Genomic DNA, 15,319 nt, shown 5'->3' with positions numbered 1-15,319 from the left:
CATTAAAATTTTAGCTAATACAGTCAGTCAGATTTCTCATTAAAAAGCTCATTTAAAAAGAAGGAAAAAGTTATGAGAGCCCTAGAAATTAGGACTACCACTTAAGGCTACCCAAGTCTCTACCACAAACCTCAACTGTCAAAGTCAAGGTGTGTGCCCTCGAGACATATGAACAGGGTGTAAAGGAGAAGAGTAGAGGTTTACACTACTGCTCCTTTTCTTTCCTCTAAGACACTGGCTTTGAAAAAATCAGGGAACCACCCTCTCCTATGTGTATGACACATGAGGACAACGAACTTCAACAACACCTCTCACTGAGATCTTTTTGGCTTCATTAACTAGAGATAAATGTATCACATAATAGGGAATAATAAAGAAATAAAAGACAACACAGTAAATATAACTTGGTGTTACAGTTTTTGTCTATTATCATAATCCATTTTGTCTTACCATAATGAAATACTTGAGGCAGGCAACTTTATAAAGAAAAATAGCCTTATTTAACTGAAGGTTTTCAAGCCTAGAAGTCCAAACAGTAGAAGACAATGGTGGGAGTGTTTGTGGAAATAAGAGATCGTATGTCCACAGGAAGCCAGAGAAATTAGGTGGGACCAGGATTAGGGTTTGATATCAGTCCTCTCGCAAAAACTAGCTGGGATTCCAGGAGAAATACTTTGATCCCTTTGGAAGGTAGTTACCTTTGTGACTTACTGGACCAAGGTTCATAGCATCTTCTGATACTACCATCCTGGGGACCAACCTGCCTAATTAGAACCTGGAGGGTGGAAAAGACTACATACAAGAAGCATCCCTTCCACCAGTTTTTATTCTTTTTCTGTTTTTTGAGTCAGGGTCTTACTATGTAGTTTAGGTTGGCCTTGAACTCACTACATAGCCCAGGCTGGCCTCTAACTTGCACCAATCTTCCTGCCTCACCCTCCAAAGTGCTGGGGTTACAGGCATGCACCACCACACCTGGCTACCTACTCTGTCTTACGAGGGATGACACAGACTTTGATGTCTTTAGCAAGGAAGCAGCAGGAAGTAGTTTCCCCTTATGGACCCTGCATTAATGGAAGACACCTGGTCACAGGACGTTTGCCTAGCGGCTGTGCATAGCAACTAAGGCTACATCTCAGTCTCTCCAAGGAGCACACTAAAGTCAGCAACAAGAGACACTTACAGGGAGGCTGGCTACGCAACCCACTGGCAAACACTATGTATTTTAAGGATGATCAAAATTAAGAAAAGAAACTTAACTCAGGACTCCTTAAAAGACTCTTATGAAAAAAAAAAAAAAAAGAAAGGCAACATTTCAAACAAGATGAAAAAAGAAACATGAAGGATGAATTTTAGAATTTATTGTAGTACAATATTTCAAGTTTCTGGTGAGGTTGGTATACAGTGTGTTTGCTGTACATGTGTGTGTACACATACACATTTTATTTATGCTTTATCTATATCTCCTCTTATCGATGCATTCGAGGTACGTTCCAGTGACAAAATCATGTCACATTGCCAAGTTCAGAGCCAATGAAACAGAGATGCATGGAGCTCCAGGGGGAACACTCAGGTGACAGGACAATGGATGGAGGACACAACACTCTTATAGGACAAAAGAAGTGAATGACTGCAAATAACCATAAAATAATAATGAATAATAGCAATACGTCAAAAAATAATTCAATGACAAAGGAATACAACACTCAGTCATTATCAGTGGCATAAAAAGAAATACTGTCACATATTTAATGAGGGCTACAGAGCACACACTACAGAGTGCTCACTCCCAGAATACAGAAGGGGCAGTACCGATAAAGAAAATAAGGGCTTATGTAGATAAAAAGCCATAGTAAAGAATTAACAAACAGATAATTGAGCTCCTGATAAACAGATTAGAACACATCAAACAGAAAAAAAAGGTTTTTAAGACTCAGAAGTGATCTTTCTAGGGTTAAAAATCCCAAGTCCTGCAGGTAAAGATATGCTTGCTAAGAAACAGATTAACAAAATAATTCAAAAGTTAGTGACTGGCACACGGAAATCCGGATCAGCAGAAATTGGGTACAGGTAAATAAATAGATTCAAGTAGAATGTTAAGACTTAAGGGCAAATAAAAGGTTCTACAATCTACAAACAAACAAACAAAAAACAAAACAAAACAAAATTGAAACTACACTTAGATATGCCTGGGCTCAGGGATCATGACACCTTTTTTCTTTTGAAGAAAAATAACTCCACATATTTTAACTGAGTAAGAGATGACAAAGGAAGAAGAGAAGAAAAGGGAAGAAAACCGTGAGGATGCTATGAAAGTGGTGGTGATAAGCCATGAAACTGTTTCAAATCAGTTAAGTCTCAGTGTTTGTATTCATATGGTTACAATGAAGTGCAGTCAATAATTCACCAAACTTCTAATTTTATAAGTATCAATGATAAAGGAACAAACAGCAAATACAAAATCCATGGCTCATAAAACCTAACATTTACCAGAGGGAGAAAATAGAGAGACAAGAAATATATGAGGTTACAAAAAGCAGATGTGATGGCCAGGAAGTGGTGTGGATGTGACACAGGAAGAGTTTCTATTCTACATTTGGGGTCAGGAAAGTCTTTTCTGAAAAAATACTTAAACAGGAAAACAATGGAGCCAGGTGATGAAGACACTTGGTGGTAATATCTCAGAGAAATAGTTCAGCTAGTGCAAAGACCACAAGGTAGCATAAGCGTGGTGTGCTTGAAGGACAGTCAGGTGAAAGTCTGGCTATAGTTGAGTGGCAAAGGAGAAGGAGGAGGAGGAGAAGAAGAACAAGAGGATGAGAAGGAGAAGGAAAAACAGAAGCAAAAGGAGAAGGAGGAGGAGGTAGAGGAGGAGGAGAAGAAGAAGAAGGAAGAGGTGGAGGAGGAGGAGAAGGAGAAGGAGGAGGAGGTAGAGGAGGAGGAGAAAAAGAACAAGAGGATGAGAAGGAGAAGGAAAAACAGAAGCAAAAGGAAAAGGAGGAGGAGGAAGAGAAGGAAGAAGAGGAGAAAGAGGAGGAGGAGAATGAGGAGGAGGAGGAGAAGAAGAAGAAGGAGGAAGAGCTGAGGTCAGAGTCACGTAAGACCTCGTGGGTTGTACTAGGTAGCCCTGAGCCTCCTGACACTCCTGGCATTGTGTAACTGCCACTCCCTGATGTGGGCTGGATTCAGTGACAAGAAACAGACTATGGCATGAATGACAGCACATTACCTCCAGGATTGTTAACGAAAATCCCTGGCTTTTATCCTGCTCACTCTCTCTTGCTCATTCTGAGAAATGATTGTACAAGCAGTGAGCTTCCCTACCAAGAAACCTATGTCATGGGATTCCAGGAGTCGTTTCTGCTCAGCCATTGGTAAGAAACTGAGATCCTCAGCATAAACATCAAAGGGTCTGGATCCTGAAAATTGAGTGAATATGGAGGTACTCTCCAATCTGTGGAGCCTGGAGAAGGTTCCAGGGCCCTCAGCTATGCCTTCACTGCAGCCTCAGGGCATCCTGGGCTAACACCTTGCCTGCAGCACCTGTGAGAAGGCCTGAGTGAGGACACCTGGCTATGCTGTTCCCAGATCGCTGCAGCACAAAGCTGTCATAATTGGTGATGGTTCTTAGCCGCAGCAAATTAATTAGCACACAGACAATAGTGATGATTTTAACTTTGAACTCTGAGTAAACAGAAATCAATAGAGAGTTTGCATGGAGGAAGGGCATGATATTACTTAACTTTTAACCTGACTGCTATGACTCCTACCAAGAACAAACTAAAGGGACAAGGAGGGGAGAAGGCAGTGGAACCAATGAGAATCCCATGACAAAAATTCAGGGCAGAGAAATACCGACAAGCAGTCAGACTTTCTACATAATGCACAGAAAGATCCAACCAGAGAACAAATTGGTTGTGGGTAGGAGCAAAAAGAAAATTAAAAATGTCTTGAAGAACCTGATTAAAGTGTAAAAAAATTAGAGTGACATATCTGAGACAACAAGGAATTTAAACATTGACAAGCAATTGGGAATGACTACTTTTAGGTACAACAGCAGCACTGCTATACTGGAACACAAAGAAGTTCTTGTCCTTTAAAGGTGCACACTAAAATATTTATCGACAAAATGATGTAATGCTCAAGGTTTGACTTAAACTAATATGACAGGGGTGGTAGTGGAGTACTGGGGCTGAGGGGCACTATAGCCATAAGTTCATGGCTACTGGGAATGAGTGAAGGAAACATACAGTTTTGTTATATTTTTCTGTCTTTTCTTAGCATATTCAATTTTATCTATAATAAAATGGCAAGGAGAAAATAGGGACTCCAAAGTTTTTGGACTGAATAACTGGAAAAGGGGAGTAACTGAGCTAAACATACCTAGGTCAGCAAAACTATGGAAGAAAGATGGAGGGGTGGAGGGAGTCGTGCGTTTGTACGAAGTCAGAACTTCAGCTGAGAACCAAGTGAACATGCTGGGTCTGTCTGAGAAGGAGCGTAGATGCTGAGCAGTCAAGCGAGTGTCAAGGGAGACAGGTCTGGCTTGGAGATGCCAGCTCACGGACGACGGCTAAAGCCTCGAGAGTGGACAAGACACCGTAGACTGCTGGGGCTTTCCAACATGCCCTTGCCAGGGAGACAAAGAAATTAGCAAAGGAGAATAGGAAGGGGTGAGCAACCAGGTAGGGGAAGAACCAAGAGAGCAATCAAGTGGTCAGATGTTGCTGTATGGCAAGAAAAGTGAATATTTGAAGTTGAATTCTGGATTCAGTAATGTGGAAATTATTGACAGTGTGATAAGAAATGCTTCAGTGTGTATAAAACCTGACTACAGTGGTTTTTTCAAGAGAGTAGGGGAGAGGAGCACACAGCTTAAAAGAGTAATGTACAGCACAACTAAAGAATGTAATAATAAAATGACTTGGGCTTAAAGACCTCTATCTCAATTAAAATCTGGAAGTTGCTGGGGAAGGCTCCTGAAGGAAAGGAATATAAAATGATCATGCACTACACTTCCATCCTGAACTTCGTTTTTATTTTTAAAGATGAATGCGTACTCCCACCTGCCTGAGCTGCAGCAGTATAACACTGCACAGTTTGGCCTCGAGGAGGCAGTGACATTAAAACATAGACTCTGATGCCATTCAGTTCTGTTCACCCAGAATAGGTCCCAGAAGCTCTTGGTGGGTCCAGACTTTTGGAGGCAGTGGGAGTAAAAGACCTTTGGTCAGTACTGGCCCTTTCCCACTGAGGACCCACCAAAGTATATTCCACCAGCAATGAAGTCCATGAAATGAACATCAAAACATTTGCCTGCCAGCCCCAGATTCTACTCACACCCACCTCTCTCCTACCAGTTTCATGTCTGTTTCTTTATTCTCTACAGGCCCTTTACTTAGCATGAGTTATACATCCTCATTTTGACTGAGATCAAAATCCTAACAAGGTCACCAGGAGATTTGCTTGGATAAAGGCAGTTACATAAATCCCCAAATCTCTCATGAGCCATGCTGAGAAAAAGTCATATAAACTGCAGTCTGCCAAAGCATGGGGGAGCATTTCCAATGCTACACCAAGCATTATGCTGATTACACCATTCAGAGGTTTATAAACTAGGGCGAAGATTAAGCAAATCACTATCTTGACTGATAATGAGAACCCATATTTTTAGAAAGCTTAGGATCTTTGGTTGGAATTTTTGTGTAATCACATACACAAGCACGAGGTCCCATGGATGGACAATTTCTGATATATGAGGTGCTGGCTTCAGCTTTCACTTACATAAGCTCTGATCTCAATACCCACTTCCTTTCTACAAAAACATGATGAAATAGGTGAGTAAAATACCAGTGCTTTTTGATTTCTATTTTACATAGGCCATGTGATGTATTTTAATCTAAAGCAGGCTGAAATAAGCTTCATTATATAAAAGGCCAGGAAGTAAACATTTTTATGCTGTAGTCCATGCAGCTTCTAACTAACAAGTCCTCTCCACCACTTTAGAAGGAATGTGGCCATAGACAGTATGGGCACAGCCACCTTTCACTGCAACCTTATTTATAAAAACAGGCAGCAGATATCCCTTATGGTACTTACTTCCAGAATATGTAACAAACTCCTCCAGCTGAACAATAAGATGAATAACTTATTTTAAATATGGACAAAGGAACTTAACAGTCCTTTCCTCAGAGACGATAATAGCACGTGAGAACATGCGAAAATGGCCAGCATAGTTAGTTATTAGGAAAATGAAAATCACTTAACACCTACCAATAGAGTTAAAATTAAAAAGAAAGATAATAGTAAGTGTTGGCAAGAACATGGAAAAATCAGAACTCTCACACACTGCTGGATTAGAAAAATAGTGCAACCACATTGGAAAGTAGTTTTGTAGTTCTTCAAACACAGAGTTACCATATGATGCAACAATTCCACTCCTAGATAACCATTCAAGAGAAATGAAAGCACTTGTTTACACAATACTTGCATTGGAATGTTCCTCTTAATATGATTAATGGCTAAAAAGTTGGAACAACCCAAATGTCTATGAATGGAAAAATAAAATAAAATATACATCTTGGAAATAAAAAAAAAATGTGCTGATACATTCTACATGTGGATGGTCCTTAAAAACATCATGTTAAGTAAAAGAAGCAAGTTACAAAAGGCCACATTTTACATGATTCAGTCGATTGGAAATGACCTAAAATAGGCAAATCTGCCAAAGAAGCAGATTAATGGTTTTGGAGCTAGGGTGAGCTCTCAAGAGTGGAGATACAACAGTATGGTTGGTTTTTCTGGGGATGCTGAGACAGTTCTAAAACTAGATTGTGATGGTTTACAGACCTCTCATCACACTAAATGCTAACAAACTGTCCACTTTCCATGAGTGGCTATCTCTTGTGCATCAGATACTTTCCAATTAAACTGTAACAAAAACAAATAATAGCCTAGGTCTGCTTTTCTGGGCTACAGTTTGCCAACTTCTGCTCTAAAGTACTATATTGGTGCATGAAGGGGAGTTTCAAAGTTGTATGATAAAACATGTCAAGATAATATAATGATACCCCCACAGGCAGTTTATAGAGAAAGATGTATAGGGGAAACTCTGGCTAGTGAGTCGCAGTGAGTGTAACATACAGTAATTATTAATGACAACAGAAGCAATATCATTATGCAGCTGAAGATTATTGAGCACTCAATCACATGTACTCCCCATGGACTATCTACATAAAATGTGCTAACTGGAATATATATGCTCATTATTTTTCACTCAACAAGGAGAGGTGTCCCTCTAGACAGATTGAATCTGAGTGTTCAAAATGGTTCAATATTGGCTAATACTAGTCTTTTTCCATGCTAATGAAATAAATTTCTGCCTTTTAACAAACTCAGCTGTTAGGAATCCAAACTAAGTACCAAACAACTTCAATTAAAGAACATGAAAATTAAAGCCCTGTGGGAATGAGAAAGGGAATGGCTTTGTGTTCATTTCTAAGCACTTAGCTCACAATGGACTTAATGTCCAAATCCCACCATTACCATAGAAAGAGGTGGCTTAAGGTTCCAATTCGGAACATGCAAGTCACGAGGTGTAAGAACTCATAACCCTGAAATTTTGCTTCTGATTTTTGGGTGGAGGATGTGTTGTGGCTTTTGATGAGTTTGCTAAAGGGACATGACTCTTGGGAGAGAATGCCTGGCGAGTCAGAACAGAGGATCTTGTTTCTTGAGACTATTTTTATTCTGAGAGCAATGAGCCTCAGTGTGCTCTTGTCCCTGGCTACTGAGGCCCACAAGCAGCTGCTCCAATAGCCACCACTAACTCTCAAATTCTACTGCAAACATTAAATACAGGACAAGCTACAACTTCATTACTATTCCACTTCCACAAAATTTTCTACCATCAGTTCTACTGTTTTAAACCTGCTTTTGTGCCTGCATTGTTTCTGTTTAGACATTAAAACAAAACAAAACAAAACAAAAAAACCCACTAATGCCTACCACCAAAAAACTCCATCTCATGGCTGAGAATTTAGAGCAAAGCCTCGACTTAGATTCTGCACCTTTACATGGCTCATCGGCCCACTTGCCCATAGACTTTGTTTTTCAGGTTCTGATAAATTCCTGCAAACCTAAGAGACTCACTTGGGTCTCAGAGTGCCCATCTGGAACATGAACTTGTGTATGAGGAATCACACACCCCAGATTCATTCCAAACTCAAAGAAGTTAATTCCCTCTGCCTGGGATAATTTTCTTTCACAGACCCTTGCATCTCACCTCTCAGATTTTCACATATGTCACATATGTCAATCTAGGGAGGTATCGCCTGCCCCCATATCCATACACACATGTGTAAATGTGGAGCATGCACCTCTCCCCTTTGGCACTGCCAGCCACACTTCACATCTCTTTATCTTTGTTTTCTAGAGATCATTTACCAGTACTGAAATTCCTTCCCCTTGACCCCTCTTGCCCTGCCATTCACGCAGCACTTAGAGCTATTTGCATCTCTAGCACATCTGAGAGTTCTCCACCAACAGCAGCTGGACTATGCTTAGCACGGCAGCACTGGGGTGAAGAGATTCACCCACCAGCAGCTCTCAATCCTTCCCATCCTACTCTGAGCATGGGGTGTCAACAGTGCCCTGTCCATTAACTAACAACGGAGCCCGGGCTCGCTGTTCAAGGCTGCAGCCTCAGCACTAGGTACACGGTGGGCACCAAACACATGTTTACTGAAATGTGAATTATCATGCAGAATTGTTTTTAAAATTTCCCTCCACAGGAAAAGATGGATTGTAAACAGCAGGAGTTAAAGTTCGCTTGTTAGCTTAATCCAGCGCTTCTTAACCTCACCGTGACTGACATTTTGATCCAGACAATCCTTTGTCATGGGCTGTCCTGTGCTTGGAAGGATATCTGGCACCACACCTGCCCTCCACTCACTAGAGCCCAGTAGCATTCTTCCTGGCCAGTGTCTATAATGCTGCAAAACCATCCTTGCTACTACTGGTTTAATCATTGGGTATTAATTTTTCTGAAGATAAAACATGTTCTTTGCTCAGATGTAACAAACTAGAAGTTTATCTATGCAGATTAACGTGATTTCTGACAGGTTACTTAACTCATACATATCAATAAGTGAGATTGCACCAAAGTAATGGGGTTAAATTGAATGTTAGCCCATGAAACTTGCAAATATTAGTTATTCAGCTACAATGAAGGGCCCATATAAACCACTATATATCTGACAGTAGCTAATGGTTACTGATATTAATCACCCTAGTTAGTTCATTAAAATAAAACAACCCCACATAGCCATATTTTCAAATTTTCTTCATGAATGGATCTAATTTTTGTGTTTCTTAAAATGAAGCAGCTGCAGATCAGGACTTTCTCCCCAAAAAACTTTTACTAAAAATCATTGATTTTTACAATTAACATCAGTAAACTTTTGGTACGTAAATTGCACCTTATTACAGCCGTTTGAAAAAGTGGTTTCTATAAGAAACCAGTATTATAACGTTTATATTTTTCTGTCAATTATTAGACTAGTTATTCCAAGCATCATATTAGAACTCAGACCTCACAAACAATTTCTACTAATGGATAGATGACAGCTGGTCTGCCACAACTGTCAGTGAGATATATCAAATGGATTTCTTATCCTGAGATACTCACATTGGTCTATACCATATTCCTAAGGTAATATACATGTAGATAGGAGCTTAGATGCTGAATATGTCTCTTAGAACTTTAGTTAAGCATAGTGTTTCTCATGTCTAGTTAAGCCTACACAGCAGGTGACATAAAATCTTCTTTCCTTGAATAAACTATTCACACAATATTTCTCATATATCTACCATGTATTAGCTTTTATTTTTTGGCTTTGGTAACAAGAAAAGGTTGGGAGAGTCCTTACCCTTAGAAAACTCATAATTATTCAGGAAATTACAGTACCACATTATTAGGAATAACTATAAATTGTGATATGTTAAAATGTATATTTAAAAAGAATGCATATGTTTCCCTTATATAAGAAATGAAAATATAAATAAAAAGCAAAATAAAAGACAGATATTAGGCAATAGAAAGATAAACCTTTTATGAAAATGAACAGAACCAAAAGATAGAGCGAGAGGCTAAGGAGGGGAGTGGATCAAGAAAGAAGCCAAAATGCATTATGTATCCGTATCAACCCCCTATGAGGAACATAATCATTACACAGCCAACCTTCCAATAAGAATGAAAATAACTCAGAATTCATCATAGGGACGTCTGAATTTTTTAACAAAGTGGAAAGCAAACATTTGTGTCTGTCAGAGGGAGCAATGAGAAGGATGGGCCCCACACAAACAGGTCTTTAAAAGTATTCTACAGCTCTGTGAGAGGGCAGAGGGGATATCTATTGCACTGGATATATCGGATTATATTACAGAGCTCCTGGCAAAAACAGGGCCTCTTGAAATGTTCTCTGCATGCATGAGCAAAGGTATAAATGTAACTTTAAAAATTTGAGTACTTCTATATGCCAATATTTGCATATTTCTTTATGTCCAAGTGTTTTCTTGTTTGTTTATTTTATCCCCAAATTGACACAAGTAAAGGGAGGTAATATTCTCAACTCTATTTTAGATGATGCCTAGAGACTCAAAATCTCACATTTAGCAAGTTACAAAATTTGAATATCTAATAATTTCACAGCCCAAGATTTGAGTTTCTAATACAGAAAAAAAGGACTGGAGGTCTGACACATAGGAAGTCCCAAGACTTGGGAAAACCCGGCGGGCGAAGGGAAAGTCCTGCCACTTCTTCCTTTACAAGAGAGAAGCGGTTAAGGAGTGCACCACGCTGGTGGCAGCTGGAGAACTGGCAAAGCCCTCTGAGTAGGACCATGACCTGCATCACAAGCTGAGGGGGTGGACTGGACTGCTTTATGCACCAAGGCTGGCTTACAAGTGAAACCCTGCCTCATTTGGCCAGCATGGCTTCAAAGGCATCACTGATATGTGAGCATCTTAAGTACTGTTCAAGAAAGAAAACAAGAAAAATAAAGGAGAAACAAAAATAAAACAAAAACTCTACCACAAACAGATGCATATATTCAGTGAATGTGAGAATTCTAAATCAGGCTTGGGAGTGGGTCAGATCTTTCAAAGGTCCTTCAAAATTACTTGCAAAGTTGTCCACCTTTTCTTTCAGATAAGTGTGTAACACAGGGATTTCATGAGACCCCAAGTTACGGCAGCTGGCTGCATCTCATGTGCTGGTGAAAGAAAGATGATGTCACAAACATGTCACACACTCATCTTCATCTGCCAAAAGCAGGCTTATTGCCCAAATAAAATGACCTATTAAATTGTAGAGATGTATCTGGACATGGTGGCACATGCCTGTTACCCCAGCACACCAGAGGATGAGGCACGAGGATCGTTGTGAGCTCGAGACCAGCCTGGGATACAAAGTGAGTTCAAGGCCAGCTTGAACTGCATAGCAAGACCCTGTCTCAAAAAGACATAAATAAATAAGAGGTGAGCAACGTCTATTTCACTTGAGGCAAACGCACAGAGGAGCATCACTGACCCTAATCACAGGGTGACGTGATAGCTGACTCAGAGTCAGTGAAATCTCTAGGATATGCTAGAGACTGCTCTACTCTGAGAGCTAGAAGGCTTCCCTGGGCATCGCCGTCTTCATAGGACTATATTCACGGCAGACTGAAAGATCAGTTGGAAAAAGAAAGTCAGTAGTCACCAGCTTTAAAAGGTTCTAACTAAATACAGCTCCCCAGATAACCTTGCCTCTTGGTGTTTCTCCGTAATTATCTCCTGAACATACATACATACATAGCTGACACATACATAGGAGCAATGAACAGGAGGATGTCTTTCCTACTCACTCAAGGTGAGCCAGACTATCTTATGACCTGCCTATGATCTCTGGCCAACTGTGTAACTCAATAAGAGGCCAGTAGGCCATTTGGAAAATGCATGTTTCACTCTAGGCTGGCTACACAGTCCTCTGGCTGAGTCTGCATTTCACTCATTCTCAATCAAGCAGTGGTTTATGAATATAAGGTACTTGGCAACATTCAAACATAATTTTTATACGTGGACAGAGGAAGGTAGGGTATTTACAGTGATTTTAGGGCAAATCTGGAACATCCTTTCAGATGACTCAATGAGAAATTTATGGAAAGGGTTTTAAAGAAGTTTCGGACCAGACAGTTTTGGATCAACCATGTTTTTTGACAGCTGTTACATGTGGCCCTGACTCTTGGGAAATATCATGCCTCTGGAATTAGCTTCCTAGGACATCCTGGAGGTAAGCACGTCTGACCCCCTTTAAGCAAAAATAAATCTTGCTCAGTTAAATGATCCTGTCTCTTGCTTTTCTTAAGGAATATGAGATATTAAGTGACAAAATTTGAGGACAACAGCTGTGAATTTTCAGAACCCATATCACTTGGCTGATTAATTATAGGTTTGCCTGGCTCAAGATAAGCTACAGGTTAGACACATGAGGATGTCTTCCCTGTCATATCCAATAACTAAGAATAACCAAGTAATGATCCAAAGCTCTTTCAGTCTCTGCTAGCACAATTATGATGCATTGGCTAAATCAGAAGCAAAGTGGAGGAAAAAGTATTATTTCCAGCCAAACAACAACCACTTCAAATAGGTCTGCATCATCTATTCCACTTGCATTGCCTCCCACAAATTATCAGTGTACAAGGGCAGAGATGCTGATGTGCAAAGTTACCCTTACCTACACCTTAACGAGGGAAGCTGCCAAGAAACAAGACTCCCTTTGACAAGCCCAGCCAGTAGCAGGGTAGTGCTTAGAGTATATCACCCATCTGTCAACCAAGGGAACCAATAATTATATATCAGAGTACACTAAGTGCCAAACATGCACTAAGGTCTTTTTTTGGTCAGCAGCTATCTTCAAAGGCAGGCTTAGGGAAACTGCGAGGGCAAGCATCACCAGTAAAAGCCATTAACCAGCCATAGGTATAGACTGACCCCCCTGAGAACCAGGAGAAGTGGGAAAAGACAGATACAGGACTTCTTTGACAATTCAAAACCCTCAATTGTAGAACACTTGACTCATCCCCTGGTCCCAAGTCTAGCACCTGCAGATATAGCTAACTGTAATTCCCGGGAGGATTAGGGTGACCAAAATCTCAGTCTTTCTGAGAACACATTTTAGCTTGTGTTTGTCTAAAACAAACCCACAATTTCTTTGCTAACTCAATGTCATTTTCATGACACCGAAGTTAAAGATGTGATGTTTTCCTTAAAGGAGCATACTATTTATTGTGAAGAAATTCTCCGCAGCATATACCAATGATCTACCACTGGCTCAGAGTTTCACAGAAACTCTAGGAAAGGTTTCTGCTTTTATAGCAAAAACCAATAGCCTTAGTTTGGAGGTGATAACGTCAAAGTGAGGAAAAAAGTTACTTTTGCTTTCTTTTCCCTTTAAAGCCGACTTCTGTAGAATAAGTATGTTCTGCAGAAGTAGCTGCCTGGCCGGATGAGTCCCTGCCACGCTCATGTTGCGTGCATTAATGAGATCCATCTCTTACCTGCCACCACAGGAGATTTCCGCTCATCGAGGAGCTGGATGGAGGTACTTGCTGTCACCACGTTGCTTTTGTTGACTGTTCCTGTAAAAAGAAAAACCACCATGACAAAAATGGAGATCCTGTTGGCCCACAGCCACTAATTCTGCAAATTGTTCTGAGGCTCCGTTCCTGGAGTCCAGGGCCTTCCAGGCTATGGCCAATCTGCTGCTCTCATCAGCCATTTGTGCTGCAATCAGAGTGCTGAGTTATGGCCACCTGAAATGGGGACATCCAGCTCTTTACATCAAAACCACTGACCACTACAGAGGGAGTGCACGATGGGAATCTGTGGATACTGACTGCAGTGTTTACTGTGTTAGTATTCACATTTATACCACCTCTATAAACGTATTCACGAAGAGCTGCAAGGATGAGGATTTTAAAATTATTTTACAATAATGGCAATTGTAGCTCTCATTTGTTGGGTAAATCTCAAGTGACTTATAAAATCTTAGTTTCAAGTCTAGATTTTTGAACAAAACCATCCTAAAGAGGGAAAAAGCTAGAGTGAAATGCTGAAACTTTTATTAATGTGACAACAATACGGTATTAGGATTAAGAGACTTTTTTTTGACTAACAATAGCTTCAATGCCCATGAATTAAAGGTGATGAGCACAAATTCTGAATGCCCACAGTTGGGAACTGTGAGTCCAGTGTTTGCCTCAGAAGAAGTGCTCAGGGAATGGGGTTCAACTGAATTAAGAAGAGAAGGCAAACTTACACTTGAATATACTTATGAGCCAGTGTCTGCAGATATGTGACATCCAGCAGAGGGGAGAAAGAGACAGAGACAGAGACAGAGAGAGAGAGAGAGAGAGACACAGAGAAAGAAACAGAGAGACACAAAGGGAGACAGAGAGACAGAGAGAAAGTGAACCTCTCCACAGCATATTTGGTGATTTTAAAGATTTTCCTTGAATTTAAAGGGCCCATGAAATTCTGTGATATCATTCATAACATTACCACAAATGTGTCAAATGTCTTTTCACTCTATGCTCCATTAAACATTCAATGAAAAATCTGCTTCCAAAAAGTACAGCAACAGTTTTAATGAGTAAGAATTTGGTTTTACTGTACAGGACAAACAGGGAAAAACAAAGCAAACTAGCAGCAGGGGCTATCACTTCCAAGCGCACTGAAGTACGAAGCAGTCTAGGGACACCTGTCCCCCATATCCCTGCCTGTACAGCACTGGGCAAAAGCCTCTCTTACCACAACAGGAACTGAATGACTCCAGGTTGGAACCAGAAGAACAGCAAGCTAAGTTGTATGTTTTTCTTTGTAGAACTATGTCAAAAAGGAAGTCCTTAAGATAGAAAATGATGCTATTGTTCATACGTTTGAGGCAGAATGAAAAAGTTCACCTGCTTTAGCTAGTATGTCCAACAGTGAAATGATGTGTGACATAAATAAGAATAAAGAAAGAGTCTCTGACACTTGGAAAATAATATGTGAGGACACACACATGTGCGTGCGCACACACACACGCACACACACACACACACACACATTCACAAAAGCCCATCAGCAAAGGACCAGTCTCAAAGAATATTAGACCAGAAAAATAAAAACCTGACAGATGATCTAGTCTGAAGCCAGGCAAGGGAAAGAATCTCAACATTTTCCTTGAGTATCTTCATCAGTTAGGAACTATTTTCCTAATGGGTTCATTCAACTAAGT

At 40.3% G+C, this 15,319-nt stretch overlaps 1 protein-coding gene across 6 annotated transcripts in view; it reads right to left on the bottom strand.

The window, feature by feature from the left end:
- Window positions 1-15,319, bottom strand: part of Cacna2d3 (calcium voltage-gated channel auxiliary subunit alpha2delta 3) — an 839,385-nt gene that overhangs the window by 153,926 nt on the left and 670,140 nt on the right. For all 6 annotated transcript variants that reach the window (XR_010050128.1, XM_063257292.1, XM_063257291.1 and 3 more), the window contains one exon: window positions 13,599-13,679. Coding sequence is in view for 5 of the 6 variants with exons in the window: in XM_063257292.1 (XP_063113362.1) it covers window positions 13,599-13,679 (81 nt within the window). In the remaining variant the exon portion in view is untranslated. The remainder of the gene's footprint in view (window positions 1-13,598; window positions 13,680-15,319) is intronic.

This window comes from Cavia porcellus, unplaced genomic scaffold, assembly GCF_034190915.1.
Source record: "Cavia porcellus strain 051 isolate PalLab524CR breed Dunkin Hartley unplaced genomic scaffold, mCavPor4.1 scaffold_10, whole genome shotgun sequence".
In the NCBI taxonomy this organism is placed as follows: Eukaryota; Metazoa; Chordata; class Mammalia; order Rodentia; family Caviidae; genus Cavia; species Cavia porcellus.
This window is presented reverse-complemented; position numbering and strand designations above follow the sequence as displayed.